The sequence below is a fragment of the Topomyia yanbarensis genome, chromosome 2 (assembly GCF_030247195.1).
Source record: "Topomyia yanbarensis strain Yona2022 chromosome 2, ASM3024719v1, whole genome shotgun sequence".
Classification (NCBI taxonomy): domain Eukaryota; kingdom Metazoa; phylum Arthropoda; class Insecta; order Diptera; family Culicidae; genus Topomyia; species Topomyia yanbarensis.
This window is the reverse complement of record NC_080671.1, coordinates 85,091,644-85,111,483: the sequence shown is the minus strand read 5'-3', so window position 1 is coordinate 85,111,483 and position 19,840 is coordinate 85,091,644. Positions and strand designations below refer to the sequence as shown.

The 19,840-nt window shown below is 39.1% G+C and overlaps 2 protein-coding genes across 2 annotated transcripts; one reads left to right on the top strand and one right to left on the bottom strand.

Moving 5' to 3' along the window:
* Nucleotides 1-2,398: 2,398 nt before the first annotated feature.
* Nucleotides 2,399-3,964, top strand: LOC131678701 (N6-adenosine-methyltransferase non-catalytic subunit). The gene is made up of 3 exons (XM_058958964.1): nt 2,399-2,614; nt 2,667-2,825; nt 2,886-3,964. Exons 1-3 carry the CDS (start codon nt 2,549-2,551, stop codon nt 3,834-3,836), a joined length of 1,176 nt encoding a protein of 391 aa, XP_058814947.1. The 5' UTR covers nt 2,399-2,548; the 3' UTR covers nt 3,837-3,964.
* A 4,528-nt stretch (nt 3,965-8,492) lies between these two features.
* Nucleotides 8,493-18,558, bottom strand: LOC131678700 (antigen 5 like allergen Cul n 1-like). Its single transcript, XM_058958963.1, has 5 exons — nt 18,296-18,558; nt 18,143-18,223; nt 9,306-9,496; nt 8,981-9,228; nt 8,493-8,900 (listed from the first exon to the last, which is right to left on the bottom strand). The coding sequence occupies exons 1-5, from the start codon at nt 18,318-18,320 to the stop codon at nt 8,642-8,644; spliced, it is 804 nt and encodes a 267-aa protein (XP_058814946.1). The 5' UTR covers nt 18,321-18,558; the 3' UTR covers nt 8,493-8,641.
* Between the last annotated feature and the right edge of the window lie 1,282 nt (nt 18,559-19,840).

Here is a 19,840-nt window from a genome sequence, read left to right as displayed (position 1 = left end):
ACTGATACGATTGACATTTGATTTCATATACGCATTTTCCAAAAACCACATATTCCTTGCGTAGAACATTTAAATACATTCTCGTCGATTTCTTCACCCTCGATTAAACCAGTTTTACCGCACGGAAACGAAAAACTACCTAAAATTGAGTTCCTTTGACTCAATCTCGTGGTATGGTGGGGGAACTTAAAATTAGGTAAACCGTGTTGAAGGTAATTTCCATTTAACCACGGCAAAAATTACAACTCATTGATAGGTTTTTTATACTCAAATTTAAGTTGAATTTACCTAATTTTGAGTTCACCCCAAACAACTTAAAAGTACCTTCCTCCATGGAAGACCTCGACTGAGTCGAATCTCTCTTTTTGTTTTTGACAACACTAATAAGTGCGAAAGCGACGCACAACTCAAAAGTAAGTTAAAAGAACTTTTCTGCAGGTTGTTTTATTTAACCGTGCGGTGCGTGCGTTGAACCTTGAACTTGCGTTGTGTTTTGAAAAGGGCCAAAAATCATGCTGTCAAAATTCACTTTAAGGGGGAAATTCCGGATCCGGACAAAGCATTACTCGCCGATTATTAAACACCGAAGTAGACGAAAGAGAAAACTAATTATGGCACTGTAAATTACCATGCGAGAAAATAATTTCGTTACGTCTTTTACGAACTATTTATCTTTATTTACATTCGGACGAGATAATCAAGATAATCATTTCAAAATAGCGTAATAACAAATACAAATTTGTATTGATTGGATCTGAGTTAGCTTGCAGTGTGAGTCTTTTCTTCTTCCGTCTCCCTTGAAACATCTTGCACTTATGACAATTCTCTAAAGTTTGTTGTTAATCGTCAAATACATTTAATTTTGTGATTGTTACTTTGTACTTCACATTTAACCAGAGACGGGATTGACGTCATTTCTATATTTCTGGCAGCATATCATCTAACTGATAGGCGCTGGACATTACCACGAATTTGAGAAGTGATGACTTTTTATCGGAGAAGGAGAGAAACAGTCCTGTTTCATTGTTTGCTATGTTTACAAAAACTAACTGAAGGTTTTCACTCGATCGTATGCGCGTCGCTTATTTGTATGCCGACGATTAAAAAAATGATCGGATTACAGATGCATTATTTTTATAAAAAAAATGTATTACCGCAAGTAAAAAAATCTAGACGAGAAAATTTTCACTGTGAACAAGTTTATGCTAGAAATTGTTCTTGAATAAAGATTGATCCGCCATCTAAGACCCACAGACCCAAAAAAACGATTTGTATAGCAGCTGTCAAGTTTTTCCCCCTCTGGGTTGAACAGAGAAACAGACAAAAATCGCAAACGAAAAAATCAGTTTTTTCCGCACCGTTTGTTACATCTTCATGAAAATAAATCAACAGCACTGTAACAAACGATGTGGAAAAAACTGCTCATTTCGTTTTAGATTTTCATCCTGTTGTTCGTTCCTCCTTAAATGTTAACAGCCGTTCTCTGCGAGTTACGGTTTTGTCCTGAATTTCCTCTCAAAAAGAATTTTGAAAGCATGCTCATTGGCCGTTTACAAAAAACAATCGGCCGTTTGATAAACAAATAATATAAAAAAAAGGATGAAACAAAAAAATGGGGTTACACCACTTTAGAATATCAAAAAAATTATTTTTTTTTTAAATAAAATATGCTTCAAGACCTTAAAAACAATAACGGCCAATTTCTTCTCTTGGATGAAAACCGGTTTTCGGCTAATTGGCCACCAGCAACCCGAAAACTGGTTTTCAGCGAGCGTATACTGAAAATTTTAAATGCGTTTCTAGTGAAACCACTCTTCAAGCTGGCCAGATAAATACCTAATTTGAACAAATCTTTTTTATCATTTTAGAATTTACGCAATTAAATTCAAAGTAATTTTCTCCAGCATAGGAGTATAGTATTCTCGACAAACAAATGATTACGGCGTAAAAGCCAACTGTCAAAATTCAGTATTGTTTTTAATAGCTTTTTTTTAATTTACAAGCTTATGATGATCTATGCCATTTCACAAAAATTAAGGTATCCAAAAATCGGTCTAAAGAATCGAACAAACTTAGATTTTTGGCTCTAGATCAATAATTGCGGAAGATAAATTCTCCCCCCTTTCTAACAAAAATCGTTCCGGCAGAAAAACACCTGCACAACCTTAATCTTGCCATCAAATTACTCGAAAAAAATATCTTTTACAATACGGCAAAAAAAATTCTCCAAACATTTTTTTGGGTTCCTCATTCGTGGAACCGCTTAAAAAGCAACTGCTCAAAAAAACGAATGCGTAATGAGCTCGAAAAGCACACCGACTACATTCCCATCATCGATCAACCATCATTAGCCAGTTGTTATGTCAAATTGTGACAACACTCTGCTCGACACGAAACGTCAGATGCGGCGACAGCTTGTTGATTTTTCGTTTACAGTTTTTTTTGGACGCGTGCGACCTTCGTCGTGCAAATTTCTAGTGAATTGTTCCGTTTATTTCAATACTTTTATGTGTTCCTATAAGCTATCCTCCTTCTAATTCTTCACCTGATGGGAGACGTCATTAAATCACTTCGCGAGAAGTCGCAGAAACGGAAAAAACTACTTGCTCAAACGGTACGTTCTACAACCTTGTTTGTATATATAACTATGTAAACTTAATTTTTAGTTAGGAGTTTCCAGCGTTGAGGATTTGAAACATGTACTGGGAACGGCTGAGGATGCGCCGATCAATAAGTCACAACGGTATGACGATGAGGAGGCTAGTTCATCGAAAAAATCACAATCAGAAGGAATGGTGTATCGAGATTCGTCAACATTTCTGAAAGTAAGATGCCGATATTTCTTTTACGGAGAAAAACAGAACACAGTAGCGATTTCTTTCCAGGGAACTCAATCGTCCAATCCACATAACGATTACTGTCAACACTTTGTAGACACTGGCCAACGACCTCAGAATTTCATCCGGGATGTCGGACTAGCGGACCGGTTCGAGGAGTATCCTAAACTGCGGGAATTGATTCGTTTAAAGGACGAGTTGATTTCAGAAACCGCATCACCTCCGATGTATTTACGGGCAGATCTCAAGAGCTTCGATCTGAAAACGCTAGGTACAAAATTTGATGTTATTCTTATAGAACCTCCGTTAGAGGAATACGCGCGTGGGGGAGCCGCTGTAGCAGCGGGTGCGCCACGGAATTTTTGGTCCTGGGATGAAATTCTAGCTTTGGACATCGGGGAGGTAGCGGCTCATCGAAGTTTTGTTTTTCTATGGTGTGGAAGCTCCGAAGGATTGGATATGGGTCGAAACTGCTTGCGAAAATGGGGCTTTCGTCGATGTGAAGATATTTGCTGGATTCGAACTAATATAGACTCGCCCGGCCATTCAAAAATACTTGAACCTAAAGCCGTGTTCCAACGCACCAAAGAACACTGCTTGATGGGTATCAAGGGAACAGTACGTCGCTCAACTGATGGAGACTTTATCCATGCAAACGTGGATATTGATTTGATAATCTCGGAGGAAGCCGAATTTGGAAGTTTAGAGAAGCCAATTGAGATTTTTCATATAATCGAACATTTTTGTCTGGGGCGCCGTCGTTTACACATTTTTGGACGGGATTCGACCATTCGTCCTGGCTGGGTCACCATCGGACCGGAGTTAACAAACTCGAACTTCAACAGTGAACTGTACGCCAATTCATTCGAAGAGAATCCTACCACCGGATGTACCGAGCGGATTGAGGCACTGCGACCGAAAAGTCCTCCAGCAAATGGGAAAGTTTTGCGCGGACGCGGTAGAGGTTTCCCACGTCTCAGAGGAAGAAGTAGGGTATAGAAGCTTCATTTTACGTTGGACAATTTTATTGCTATAAAAGGTTTGATAATATATTCCCTCAAGTATAGAACGAACACACACACTTATATTATTATGGGTCACTAAATAAATCAGATTCATTTGTATGGTGATTACTTCTTGCTTGTCCGAAAACCCCAGATCTGATGTTTTTCGCCTTCATGGAGAACATACTTAGATGTTGTTGATCAAACCAAACCTCATCAATGTTATATTAAAGTATTTTAGGCTACAAGGAACAAGTTACGGCGATATTGACACGGTTTGAGCAACTTTCGCCAGAAAACCTTCTACCGAACCAATTTAGAGAAAAAAAATACCCCAGAAACTACCGTCCCGTTGCGATACGTTGTGACGATGATTTTTGCGGATTGCACATAGGCTTCATCTAGGGTTGTGGTACCGGTAATACCGGTACCGAAAATCCCGGGAATACCGACCAATTGGTACCGTAATACCGGTACTGAGCAAAAGCTAGTACCGGTATTTTCGGTACCATACAAACAATTTTATGAAATATATATTGGTGGATCCAAATATCGGTCTGCAAGGTGGTTTTTAATTATATTGAATTATCTTCTACATAAATCGTTCAGTTTACGCCTTTGTGTAAAAATGGGATTGGGCCATCATCACAATAATTCTAGAAGTTAAACATTACTAACGTCCGATATGTTTAAATTCCTACACTATTTGGTCGAAATAAAATTTCAACTAGCTTCTACTAAATTTCAAAGCATTCACATAAGAGACGTGGAAAATTATTTTGTCGTTTTTTTATTAGCGACATTCTGATTGGTCTGTGGCCTGAGTCATGTCTATATTTGGTTTGCGCTTAAATCTTTAACTATAAAAGAACGAATTGCGATTTAGTAACTTATAATTTCAGAGTTGGTGAACTGCTTCGAATGGCGCGGTTCGTAATTTTTAGTGATCGGAAAAGTCACTAAAACTCCATAGTTAACGGGAAATTAGGAGCTTTTCTGCATAAAAGTCAGCACAAATTTACAACAAAGCGATAATGCCGAGAGGACGTTGACGGATTAACTTTCTCATTTCGATTTACTATTGATAATAGGGTTTCTTACATTTACTATTTGTTGAAGTCGACGAAAGTCGACTAGCAGTTATTGAATTCAAAGTGGCCTAGATCTCGAAAAAAAGAAGGTGTCGCATTCGAAAAACATCATCTGCTGCAAGGAGACATCAGTTTGACCATTCAATTTCACTTTGAAGCGTTTCTCAAATCTTTTGAAAAGAATATTCGAGTACCGGTACTTTACCAGTACTACCGGTACTGGGGGCTTCAGTACCGCAGTACCGGTTCTCGCCAAAATGGGTCGGTACTGCGAACCCTAGCTTCATCATGTTTGACTGCTGATTATCTAATAAGAGTTGCTTAAGAAATGGAAAGTAGGAATTCATACCAATCCGACCCATATTAAAACCTGAACAGCATGATAGCCAGCATTGCCGGTCTCCCTCATCTCCAACGTTCACAAGGAAGGATAAGGTAGACGGGAAGTGTTGATGCTCCACCTACTTAACGGAAGGACGACGATTCATCAGACCTTTCCATAGGTGTCGCGGAGTTGGAGGTTTAGAAGGGTATAAGGTCTAGGATTCACCCCAAGCAAGCGATGCGACCTGTAAAGCATCGTTGTGTAGTTAGTCTTCCAGTACGCGATCACTCGAAAAAGAAAATATTTTGGTTAGTTTTTGTTTTTTTTTAACTCTGGGTAGCCGGCTACTGAGAGTATCCTATGTTTTCCAAACAGAGGTAATTTGAACTCCGCACAGCCGGCCGTGGGCGTATTGCTTTGAAAAACTAATCTTATCTGCGTAATGGACCGGATCACTATTTATTGCAACAATACCTAGACAGATTTCGCCATTTCGGTATGATGAGCAAAAAGGAAAAATTTTAAAATAAAATGTTCTGTTCAAAACCGTAATTGACTATTCTCATACATTGTAGAGTAAGGTGGGGCAAAAGTGCGCACCTAACAGTTTTCGTAAAATAACTATTGGTAGAAAAGCACTAGAAAATCGGCATTATTACAAATTAATACTCTCATCACACATCTTCAAAACGTAATACTAGATATCTCTTGGTTTCGCTTGTACTCCGAGAAATAGTTATTTTCTTATGAATACTCAAATGCGCACTTTTGCCCCATGGTCGGGGCAAGAGTGTGCATAGCACGGGGCAAAAGTGCGCACAGCTTAAATAGCCGATTTATTTCCGCCCATAAATTAAGCTAATAAATTTTAGGATATCCATCTCCTCTTACTCTTCCTTCATAACTAAAAAGTACCCCTCCCTCTGCCTCGGTTGATGTTATTCAGTTTTCCATTATTTTGAAAAAACTTGGATGTTTCATCTTTTAGACAATGTGGTTCATGATCAAACTGTCACCCCTGGTAACATCATTATTTGTCATAGTTGGGTAGATCACTACAAGAATTCTTGCGAATATGCTATTTATATTGGAAATACATCTTTATTTACATATTCATAGTTTTTTTGGTTCTTTTTTAATTACTCTGAGTTTTCGGCACTCTATATTTTTCCTTGGAACCAGTTATGCTGATGCTTTTGTTCCTAAACCGCTCATATCAGTCGTAATTTGACAGGTGAGCTCGCAGTTATTGAAGATGCTGGTCCCTTCTTTAAATCATGGAAGAATTAGTTCAATTTTTATATAAAAAGCTTCACTCGCGTCTTTTGATTTGGGGCGGATATGCTATGCGCACTTTTACCCCACTGTTAGTTTTTTAACTTATTCAATTGTTACGAAAATTACTGAATTTTTTTCATTAAATCAAATATATTTCACAACGAACCATATGTTGAAGATTTTTAGGGTACTGTAGTTTTATAGATCCTGATTTATTCAAACAGCCAATTTATGATTCCCAAAATTCAAAAAATAATATCAAATCAGCGAGAAATAGTCCTTCCCCCTTAATTTCAAACCACTATATTCAAACCTTTCATGCTTATATGTGCGATTAGTTGACTTAATGATACACTAAATCCATACAGAGTTGCCAGGTTCTAGCGCTTGTGTGCTTCCAAAAGTCCTATGCGCACTTTTGCCCCACGCGCACTTTTACCCCACCTTACTCTAATGAATATCCTTAATGGGTTTTCGTTCTCACATGATATGAATGTTTTACGAAAATTACCTTCAGTAAGTCTCGAACTGAGGTACCTTGCCTCGTTCTTTACGGTAAGTGCACTGCATTTGCTCCCTGGACTATATTGCACATGTTCGATTGAAATGAAATATGCCGAATATAATCTTCAAGAAGAATTGGTTATTTCACAATTACGAATGGTAAGTTCAAGAATGCAAGAAAAATATTTTATGATTTTTTAAACTATTTCATGAACACGGATATTTGATGGTGAATAATATATTAGGAATCATGAACCAGTTCACGAACACATAAGTAATATTTCATGGTTTTGTAAACTATTTCACCAACATGATTGGCAAGTCGTGACTAGTTTACGTATACATGAATATTTTATAATCTTGTGATTCATTTAACGGGCACGCAAGGCCATTCATGACTATTAAACTAGGAATCATGATTGAATTCACGAATACATGAATAATATTTGATGATTTTATGAACGAATGCTCTAGAACGGATATTGGATCGTAACTAATATATAAGAAATTATGAATTAGCTCACGATGATTGAATGAATTCGTGAATAAAATTTCGAGTTTCGTGAAATAGTTCAAGAGAAAATATCCAGAATGTTTTGATTTTGTGAACTAATGTTCCTAAATCTATGAATGGCATCATAAGTTAAGCTTAGGTTTTATTAATAATGTTCACAAAGCCGCGAACTAGTTCACGTACAGAAAATCGATTTGGTAATGACATGATGGAAACCGTGACTGAAGTTCAAAAAATAAAAACAAATATTTTCGCTAATAAAAGTGTTATGCGTGGGTTACTGAAGAGAAATTTAACATATTTTTAAAACACTGTTTTCGTAGCGTAAAAATGTGATTGTTCCAAAATTCATGACACTTTATTCACGATTTTGTGAACCATTTATTTTCCGTTTTTATCTTCTTTTCAGAACATTCAAATATCTGGAATTCGGTTGAAAAATGACCGCTTAGTTAATTTTTTGGTCTTAAAATCCTGAAAAATAGTATTTTATCTATAAATCAATATTTTGAGGGTATAGTAAATTGATCAAACATGGTTTTGTGTTGTATTGTACCAGAACTACAACCGTTACTAAATACCTTGAAAAGAACGTTCAATTATTTTTAGTTTGCTATTGGGCTTCCAGATTTCCCTTCGAAGGTGTACCATTAACACTGCTTGTGATATAAGAAACGCCTAGTATTATACTTCAGTTATTTGGATATATCAACCCATAAAAAGCACTGATTACACATTTTGTATGGAGCTAACTTTTATTATCATGTACCAGAGTTAATGGACGTGTTTAATCGAATGCAAAAACACGCAAATTAACTCCTCAACATGACGAAAAAAGAATCCGGCTGATGATCTCCACTTCTGAAAACATACGTAAAGAATTAGGGATGCATGACAATACATACAGTCAGCACGGGGGTCATTGAATGAAATACCACATTTTTACGTTGGTCGGTTTCTATGAAATAATTTATATCATTGTCCTTGGGGCATACACTTGAATGAGATAAGCTATAGTGATGTCATTCCACACACTTGTATCTGATGAAAGTCTGCTTTGCGCTCAATTCGTAGTCAGCGACATTCGTCTACGTTTTCGTCGGTTCAACAACCTCGCCGATATTACACAGGCCTGGATATACCTGACTGCAGCCGGTTTGGCATTTGGAACAGGTTTCTCCTTTGATGTATACCGGATGACCGCGCGCTATCGAGTTAGAATAGTTGCACACGTAGTTCTGATGAACCCAGTCGTGGCCTTGTTCATTTTGGGTGTACTGAATCATCGCACATCCTATCGATACTGCTTTGTCCATCATGATCTGCGTGAAGTGGCCAATGTCCTTGCTGTTTTATAAATCATTCATTTCAAGGGAAACGAAACATTTATCATTAATTACATAATACCGAGAATTCGTCATAATTACGGTGGATCTTGTCCCTGCAGTGGATAGGAATCGATGTATCCCATGTTGCCATTTTCATATTCGCCGTACCAACTATACAGCAATTCCGTCATGGTATCCAACGGAGTCACCTCCATTCCGTAGAAGGAGTTGGCCGCAATGTTTTGTCCGACCAGCGGATACTCGGGCGTATTACGGCAGTAGTCGTGACCATAAATACAGGTCTTTACGTTGTACTCGGCGAGCTTCTGCAGCTCCTCGTCCCATTCCTATTTTCAAAAAAAAAAAAATAATGCGGTTAGTTAGCAGGACCCTCTACAGTTACAGAGTCAGACAATCTACTCACCAACGTGGGCATTCGGGAGGCAGGCGCATATCCGGGAGCATCACCCCGTGCAACGGTGCTCCGAAACTGGTTGTGTAAATCTAGGATGTACTTTTTGACGTCTTCCGTCAGAACTACAAGCTCCCGATTGACCGGACAGAAGGGACCGTAGTTGTCACTCTTACCGCAGGCGACGTGAGGTAAGTTGTTTTCTGCATGAGAAAAAAAACATCGTTTGAATGTTAGGAATAGTAAATGAGAATATTTCGAACAAGTAACACAATGGCCCTGCCCTAAGGGTTCAGAGGCGGGGAACTCATAAGCCATTTGTCATATGTTCAACTCTACATTGAAAGGATTCTTAGTTGCCAGTAGGATCGTAGCACTAGTCCAGCGATATTCCAGCTATGGAGTCTTACGAAAAAGAAGGTCAAGTTCCGGTTTTGTTTTAACATAATTTATAGTTCACTACTACTTAACAAACTGGATCTAAAATAGTTTTTAACTATTACTACTTTTTTCTAGGCATGAAACAATACTTAGAGTTAAAAAAAAACTTGAGAGTCAAAGAAGAAAATGTATGTTAAATCTGAACCGAGAATGTTTCGTGTCCTATAAAATTTCCATACTTGAAAGCACACAAGCTCAAAACTGTATTCCACAATAGTGCAAAAATGACATTCGTCAGAAAACGGAAGTTTGAAAAGATCATGCTATATTCAACGGTTGCAACTATTATAATTCAAAAGTAACAGTACAAAAAGCAGCATTAAACCAACGATCGTTGATTTAAACTATCATCTAAATTCGAGACAGTCTTATGTGCTATATCTCTATATCAAAACCAGTATATTGAGGATACAAATAAGGAACTGTGACCTGGTTGATGAATTGTTGATTACGGTGCATATTAAATTTAAATGACCAGTCTATGTGCCATCATGGCATTCCTACTAATCCTTTTTCACATGCAAGTAAAACAAAGATGCTTTTATGACCTATTGCTGACAACGAGTTTTACACATACTTCGAAGGAAATCGGTAACATTCAGTCATATATCAAGTGAATATTATCAGGTGAACACGGTCTGCGGTAACTACCAATGCGGATTCGAAAAGAAACAACCATTTTTACTATCCGCTATTTGACTTTCAATTTATTATATCGTTCGTAATAGATATCTCGAAAAATCGCCCAGATAAGCTCAACACTGTGATATTCTATCTAAAGCAAGCAAATAACATTACTAGCAACAAGCCTTTCATGAAGAACTACCGCGTCAACATGCTCGCTCACAAAGTTGAGATCGACGGTGTAGGCATCGATTCGGGTTTGTCTTACGTGGATCTACTTGCTCCGGTGAGCAAAGTTTTTGAATGACAATCGCACAGAACGGGACAAAATAATGTATCTTTTCAAACTCGTGTCGGGTAACCGAATTTGAAGCATTACCTTAAAAAGCGCTCTTAGCATTCTTTTTCAGAGCTACTAAAAAAGAGCTACGCCACTCAGAACGACAAATCATTATACTCTCTTGGCTTAGGAGTGATCTCCACATGGGGACATCTTTTACTGCTTCCGAAATCCATATAGGCTCTAATTTTTTCCTTGAGAGGTCGCCAAATATACCAGCTCGAGGAAGCTTTGACATAACATACCTACCGTAACTTTCAGACAGTGTGTGTGTTTTTATTTCCGTGCGGTTTGCGATTTACGCTTTGTCTCGGTGTTGCTTTAGCCAGTCGTATAAGCTGTAACGGTTCGTCGTTGTAAACCAGTTAACAGATAATTGGTTTATATCTTTCTTAACACATCTATTGCTTTCTCCCGCCTGCGCGAGTGCTGACCCCGGGCAATTACATTTTCGATGGTTCCCCCGGATGGTCAAAAGGAGGTTGCATCAGGTTCAATTCCTAACCACCCTTCAGATTTCTAAAGACCTGACAGAACGGTTCTTGGCTGTGACCGAAATCTCAATGGTTCGCTCGGACAAGATAAGGGTTTTGTTAGCCAACTAAAAGCAGGCAAACGATATTGCTTGCTGTGAGCACGTTACACGAGATTACTATGTATATATTCCAGCGGTAAGGGTAGAAACAGAAGGCGTCGTAAACGATGAGAGTATGACATGCGAGGATCTGCTGCAGTACGGGGTTGGCTGTTTTAGAGACCGCTTACTTCAGCCGGTGAAAATACTTGAGTGCAAGCATTTGCACTCAGTAGTGGTTGCGGGGGGGGGGGGGGGTGAAGTTCGAAAACGTACCCCCAGTCAAACTCTTATCGGGTGACATTCGCTTGTACCGCTTTACCGAACTACATCCTTTTGCAAAAGGTCCGTCCGCCTGTCCGTTTATTTGTACCGCGGATCATTAATTATAAACAATTGAGTCACACAGCCACCAATTGAAGCAATAAGGCCTGCTGAGTGCAGTAGGAATGCTGAAAAGTGTCCTTACTGCGCGAGTGTCTACATGATATCCCGGCATGTCCCGCGTACAAACTACGTGGGGAGAAACCTAGACGTTCTCTTGCGGGACGTTCCAAACGTTCTTTCGCAGAAATGGTAAAGAAAGCTATGTCACCATCCTCAATAAACCTCTATGTTCTGTTGCTTCCTAATGAGGGCGGGGCTGATAACCCACAAGAGGGAACATCTGCCTAGAAGTTATAGGAAGAGGAGGAACATTTACCCTCGTAAACATTCTTGTAAAGGCCAGAAGGTGTCCCTTGACGAGGCTCCGAAAGAAACATCTCTTGAAAGTGTTGCAATCAAAAGTAGATACAGAGCATGTTCTGTATCTATACTCAACAAAACCATAGCAAGTAGCTCCTGGTCTCGGAGGATTTAACTGAGAGAAGGAGTTCCCAGCACTGGCCAGAACATCAAAAATCACAAGTGTTCCTTTGTTTCAGTTTGAGAAAAAGCACAGCACTGGAATTATCAAACTCTCGGACATTAGGGACTGGGTATTAAAAACTATCAATATTACTGATCCGATTAAAAGTCTATTGTTAGGTATTCTGTCTACAGTAAGAACATTTTTTAAAGAAGTTGACTTCTAACTGCTGACTTTAACTCTCACGGTGCAGCATGGAGTTGCTTCTATCATGATAATTGGTATAACTTCAATTTCATAATTTTAAACACAAGTGAAATGATACGGATTTCTGCTCCACCAGCGCGCCAGAGCGCCTTAGACTCGTCCCTCTGCTCAACAACACTGCGGTTAAATTGCACGTGGAAGGAAATCCCACGATAGCCACCATCTGCCGATCGTAGTCTCAATCAACACGCCTAAATGCCATTGGAATCAGTCAATATTTCGTATGATCTCATACAAAATATCGATTGGAAGAGCTACTCTGCCGCGATATCCGACAACATCGAATCTACTCAAGAGCTTCCTCCGGAGGAAGCGTACAGCTTTTTGGCTGGCTTGATTCTCGACAGCCCGAATCAAGCTCAGACTAAGCCACGTTCTTCCAATCCGTGGTGGGACAAAGAGTGCACAGACGTGGACGCGTAGAAGGCCGCCGCGTATAAGACCTTCCGGGACGATGGGTTACCGCTAGCTATCGACAGTACACGACGTCAGAAACGCGAATGAACAGTTTGATGAAATCCAAGAAACGTAATTACTGGCGCCGGTTCGTTGACGAACTAACGAACTAAACTCTGACAAGAGACGCTTGTTGAATTTATTTGATAAGTTTCTTAAGGGTACCATTGTTTCCCATGACTGGAGATAAGTGAAAGTAATCGCCATCCAAAAACCTAGAAAACCAGCCTCCGACCACAACTCGTATCGACCGATTGCAATGCTGTCCTGTATTCGGAAGTTATTCCAAAAACTTATCTTGCTTCGGCTCGACAATTGGGTCGAAGCAAATGGTTTACTGTCAAATACACAAAGATACTCTCAACAGAAATTCAAATGTCCTATGCTAACAAAGAGCAAATGACATCAGTATCCGTGGATATTAAGGGGACTTTTGATTCAGTTTTTATCAACATCCTTTGTGAGAAGTTGCACCAGTATGGTCTTTCACCAATTTTAAACAACTTTTTGCTAAACTTGTTATCTGAAAAACACATGCATTTCTCGCACGGTGATTTATCAACATCTCGATTTAGCTACATAGGCCATGTCTAAGTCCCATAGGGACCGTTCATAAACCACGTAGACCGAAATTTGAGAATTTTTAACCCCCCCTCCCCCCTTGTAGACCTTAGTAGACTTTTACCAAACCCCCCCCCCCACGCCAAAAGTCTACGTAGACTTTTAATTTTTTTATTCGCGGGAAATGTGAAATTAGCAAAAAGCACATTATAATGTTCAAATAAAAATTAGCGTTAAGATTTATTTCAAACTTTTTAAATATTAAAGAAAGGTTTTTCACATTGGTTTTTTGTCTATGACTGATCAAATCAATTGACGCCAATTCAAGATGCTTTCCAACGTTTGTGTAGCGGAATACTTCTTTTCAAGGTTAGTCACTCAAATATATGTAAAAAGATATATTGCTATAACTAGCTTAAATTTTGGCCGAAGTGCGACCTACACCAACAATATAGAATTGCAGAGCACTTTTTGAGCTTTACTGGTGCATTCAAAATTGATAAACTATAACAAACAATTACAAAATAATACTGTCGATGTGTACTATCATCTAGACTAAAATAATAAACCAAACATGCACACAAATTTCACTTTTCGTGAACAAATTTCAATATTTCTAAGATAATAAGATAATCTAAATTGCCTTATTTGATTATGGGAACGAAGCTATTTAAATCTTCCCAAAAATATTTATTTTTCTTATGTAATTAATAGCCGTATCACCTAAGAGTATTATCGCAAAGTATCAAAGTTTAACTCCGAATATTTTCGAAGATAGTAGATAGTAGAACCACGGCGTGCGCGGAGTTGCGTAAGGTCAAGACGTAAAATTTAACGGGTGTTTAAAGATTTTGAAATCAGTGTAAATGATTGCAAGAGAAACTGATTAACTCGAGTAAACGCTTTATTGTAGAAGTTTAACTACACTACTGATTAAACCACCGAAATCAATAAATAAAAAATTAAAAAAAAATTATCCACGTATTGTTAAAAATCGGGTGTTTTGTTGTTACAATGCTTAACTTTGACCATTTTTTACCTTTTTATGGTTCATGCATTTAATGGTCCATGCATGTCTGCTAACTAGTGGTGTCTCAGATGATTTCACAGTCAAAATCTTCCGCCGAGAGGAATTTTGGGCGATCGTCTTTGGAACTGTCATTTTGTATTATTCCTAGATCAAAACTATATCTAAATACACGCAAGAAACAACACCGTGTGTGGTTTTCCAAAATAAATCGTGGGTTCTGGGTTGAGTGGTCGCTTAACGAGTAGTTACCTCAATAGTGAACTAGCTTTGAAGTGTCTGCTTAAATACACCTAGCTGAATAGACCGATATTTTGAATACAACTCTCTTTAAATCCTATTTATTATTAGTAATACAAAAATAACAAAAAATAAAAGTCTACGTAGACTTTTTCAAAGACCCCCCCTCTCCCCTCGTAGACAAACATAGACTTTTGCTAGACCCCCCCGTCCCCCCTATGAGTCTACGTGGTTTATGAACGGCCCCATACTCGGCAAGCTATCAGACGTCTTCCCGCTAAAAACCTCTCATGTCGATTGCTTATTCGATGCGATATCTTGAACCCAGTGGTGATTAAAAATTGTGAAAGGCTTAATTCTCAGACCCTATTTATGGCACAAAACATCAATTCTCGCGTGTTTTTTGTAAACGGCCAATAAGCATACTGTCAAATTTCACTTTGAGAGAATATTCTGGACAAACCGTAGCTCGCCAAGAGTGGACGTTGGCATTTTATAAAAGAGAAAAGTTTTCTCTTTCGTTTACTGCTGTCACTAATAATCGGCGATTGATGGTTTGGCCAGAATTTCCTCTCAAAGTAAATTTTGACAGTATGCTTATTGGCCCTTTTCAAAAAACACGCGTGAATTCATCTTTGTTTAACTTTAAGCATGCTCATCTCTTAGATACTTCTGATTCAACTGTATTTTTCGACACATCCATGTGGAATCCTGGATCATATTCACCCACAAGTGATCTCAAATATTGTTCATAATAAATACCATCAAGTCCTACACAGGCTTCGGTAACTTCAACCAAAATGTTACTGCCTCATTCAAACTCAGTGATCCTGCTTCAATTTACGTCGCAGAATTAGCTGTCATTCAGTATACTCTTAGGATCATTGACACTACAGACACTTTTTGCACAGACTAGCAAAGCGTCAAAAATCAAAGCCGGACTGTCAAAAAGTGCAACCAAACGAGTATTACAATTTCGTGGGGGGAAGTATATTGTCGCGCTTATAATAAAATCTCACATTGCGGGCGTCTGAAAGGCGCATCAAATATAGCCGCAGTTGCTCCGCAAGCAGATTTCAGTGGAGCTTTATTTTTCTGCCAGCTGTGTGCTTTTCGAAAGCTTCAAGGAAAAAGCTGCCTATAAATTTATATAGGCGGCTGTCACGCGCCTATCTCAATTGAGCTTTCATATAATCGCATATCGAGCGATTATCCTGCAAGGCACAATAACAGGAAGCATATGCAAAGCTTATGAGAGTTTCCGTGATGCCAGTTTACATTCATGGTTGCTAGTTTTACTGTTTTTGTCTCCGGAAGTCTGAAATTGACACCTTGCCCGCAGACAATTACTTCATCGTTTCTGACAGTCTCAGCTCCAGTGAGGCCCTCGGTTCTGCGAAGCATAAAAAGCACTAACCGTATTTCCTCGGGAAAATACGCGAACATTTGAGTGCTTTATCTGAAAATATTTACCAGATTACCTAGGTTTAGGTCACACTGCTGGGAAGACGGACTCTTTAGCCAAGGTGGACGCATTAGAAGGCGACACTTACGTAAGACTAATTACATCAATGAATTTTTCAGTATCTCTCGTCAGAGGACGCTCGATAGTTGACAAACTTCAAGGAGCCATGGGCATCTGGGGCGGTGGCTACATTCCATTATCCCGAAGATATCAACGAATGCTTGGTTTAAGGGCTTGGTGGCGAGCCGAGACTTTATTTTTACGATGTCATAGCTCATGTCCAACCATTACACGATGCGATGTGCATCTCCGTCGTATGCGACTTGCTGAGAGTAATCATTGCGTTTGTAAGAATACCTATCAAGAAATCGACCATGTTGTTTGGTTGTGCGCAGAGTACTGTGTTGCCAGGTTCCAAATAATAGATTCCCTTCGGGCCCGAGGTACCCTATGTGCCAGTCCGACACGTCCTGGCAAGCCGTGACCGCCCCTATATTTTTCTTTTTCACACTACTTTTACACGGAAAAAAAAAACACAGAATAAGTTCTTTCAACTTAAATTTAGGTAGTTTTGAGTTTTGCGTCGCTTTCGCACTTATTAGTGTTGTCAAAAACAAAGAGAGAGATTCGACTCAGTCCGGGTCTTCCATGGAATAAGGTACATTTGAGTTTGAAGCTTACTCAAAATTAGGTAGATTCAACTTAAATTTGTGTATATTGAACTCAAGGTTGAATATAAAAAACCTCTCAATGAGTTGTTATTTTTGCCGTAATTAAAGGAAAACAACCTTCAACACGGCTTACCTAATTTTACCTTATTCCACGATACCCCGAGATTGAGTCAAAAGAGCTCAACTTTTGGTAGTTTTTCGTATCCGTGTACATTAAAAGTTGCAGCGGGTTGCCTAGAACAAAGTTTCAATAGCCTACCGATCGTCAGCATCTAGTTTAACCCGCCTAGGTGCCTCTTCGTTTACTGGGTATCCATATATTTATGAAAACTATTGATGTTCAAGTTTAGTACATTTTCTCTTCTCCGATTCACAGTAGAACCCACTCAACCTTTCTCTGTATCCATAGTATGGCACTGGCACTCCACGAGTCTACGATGGTACCCTTCTTTGATAACCATCCAACCAGAACATTATGACAGCATCAGAGTGCCAATAGTTATCCAAAATATCGATCATTTCCTCGCCTCTGCGATTACAGGCTGAAATCTGTCACAATGATCAACCAGCCAACGACAATGTCAAGTGTACAATAGGTCTGTTCCAGTACCAGGAGAAACTGGAAGTACTCCGGAGAAAATCGTTCCTGTAGTTTCTTCTCTTTTTTCTTCTTCTGGTAGCAAACCGGAGTAAAAAGGAGCAAAGATTTTTTGCTCCTGTTTACTCCGGAGTGACTTCCGTGTACTGGAACAAACCTAATATGTATCCCACTTCCTACCTTTTCCCTTACTGACATAAGAGGGGAGGAAGCCGCCCTAAAACACGCCTTTCCCTTCCCCCGTGTACTTAGAAAATGAATAATCGGCCTCGTTAAGCTACCGTATTTGAGCTGAGTCTTTATAAATGCAGTTTTCTCTTTAGCGCAAAAAATTGTTTTTGCCTGGTTTGTTCTCCACTAAGTAGAATTATAGCACAGTGCATATTTCATTGGCTTGCTACGCCAAACCAAGTTTCGACTTCATTAATTCTCATTAGCTTAATCAGAACTCCTTTTCATGTGGGACATCATGAAGGACTAGGGGTTTGTTCAGAAACACAAATGTTTTTTTGCTTTTGGAGCTAGCCTGGTCCTGTCACTAAGCTAGTGTCGGATTCTGATGAGACGAAGCCGAAACGCAAATTCCATAACTAATTTAAACAAAAAAATATTCGGGGCAAAAAAAATTCGTTTAGCCGTGTTCCACTGTAATACTCATTTAAATGATAGATTTACTTTACAAAACACACAAGATATTGAGAAAGACGATTTGTTTTCAACACATATCACACTTACTGCACAAAGATTTGTCGCAATAATCCCTTTGCGCATGTATCCTTTGGGTGACGGCTAGGACGAACAGGAAGCAAACGATGCCTGGAATGCACGAATCACAAAATAATGGTTATTCTTCTTTTTTTAAACTGATCATAGCATTCTGTAACATACTTTTCACTTTATATGCCACTTTCATTGTAAATATATGTCGTTTCCTAATTGCGGTGTAAACACACTGAAAATCTCGTTAAACAGTCCTTTTCATTTACAAAATCCAAAACAGGATCCAACCCTGCGTTTCTCACTGAGCAGAATTCCTTTTTCAGGCAGAAACACTTACTAACTTTTCACTTATCGCATCACTTGCATTGAACGGGAAAGCTCTCGGGAGCTTTTGCTGTCGCGCTTGATCAACCGAGATTACTCAACCCGGTCCCGGAGTTTGGCCTATTTATACTGATATTATGTCGGGCTAATTAGTCTAACCAACGCAGTTTGTTCTCTAACGGACCTCAGGCCGCGTCGGGATGACCAACGCTGCTTGCTGCTCCGAGTGCGTTCGGTTTGCAGTGGGGATGAAATGTGGCGTCGATCGTCATCCGCCCCGAACAAGGGGTGGAAAGGCATTTTCCTCTGCAGTGGGTTGAATTTTCACACGCTTTCAATGCATTATGATCCGGGCCTCACGAACAAACTGATGCAGTGTGCGTTCATCGAAACGGACAGGGCGGGAATTATTACGTTAGTTCAGAACGCAGCTTTTGCGGTACATTGGCAAATCGATAAAGATCTGTTGATTTTATTTTCTTTGAAACTTGTAATTCCTGCAGCTCGTTCTGATTCAAGCTGATTGGGGAACTTGCTTAAACATACAATTACACACTGAAATATCCGGTATCTTTTACGTCACCGTGTTGATTTGTACACTTCATTGCGTATACTAGACGGAGATGGGATAGAAGAAATTATAGGTTTTAGATCTTGTATTAGAATCTAGAACACGATGCGTGGATTTTTGAAAAGAAAAAACGATCTATTGCAAGGGGTAAGCACTCAATTTTTAATACGACGCAATGCCAAAAGTCATACATAATAAATATGTAAATATTATCAATACGATGCACTGAGAACTGCCTTCATCTGATCATACGATTTATGGAGTGAAAGAAAGAGGTAGGTCAAGACTATGAATAAAGACATTTGCATTTGATGATGATGGTTTAAAAGTTAATGGATTTCGCGATCGCGTGTATCATCGCGAAGGGCTCGAGCGTTTGTACGTTAACGTGTTCGATCGCGTGTTCTTTGTATGTCGCGTGTGCTAACGTGTATTTAACTTCGCGTGTATGAATTCTATTTTATGACCATGTGGCCTTTCGCATATTCGCTTGTGTTCTTGCATTATCGCGCGCGGATCGTGAATCGGATACTCAATGTTTGATGTACGGTTCTGATGCTAAAAGGAAGTGAATTCCTCCATATCACTAGAGTTCTAGACGTGTTGTCTAGTGTATATTAGCTTTATTTTTTGATTGATCCAACTGAATGTATGGACCTTAGTTGCTAGGAGAGAGAGTAAATGTTTCCGGGCGTTTGTGGGTTCGCGTTTGAACCCGCGTTTGTAACTTCGTAAAAATACTAAAACTTTCACCTTATTAGGTGTGTCGATGATCGTAAAGGGCTTAAGCGTTCGTGTATAAATTCGATCTTGTAACA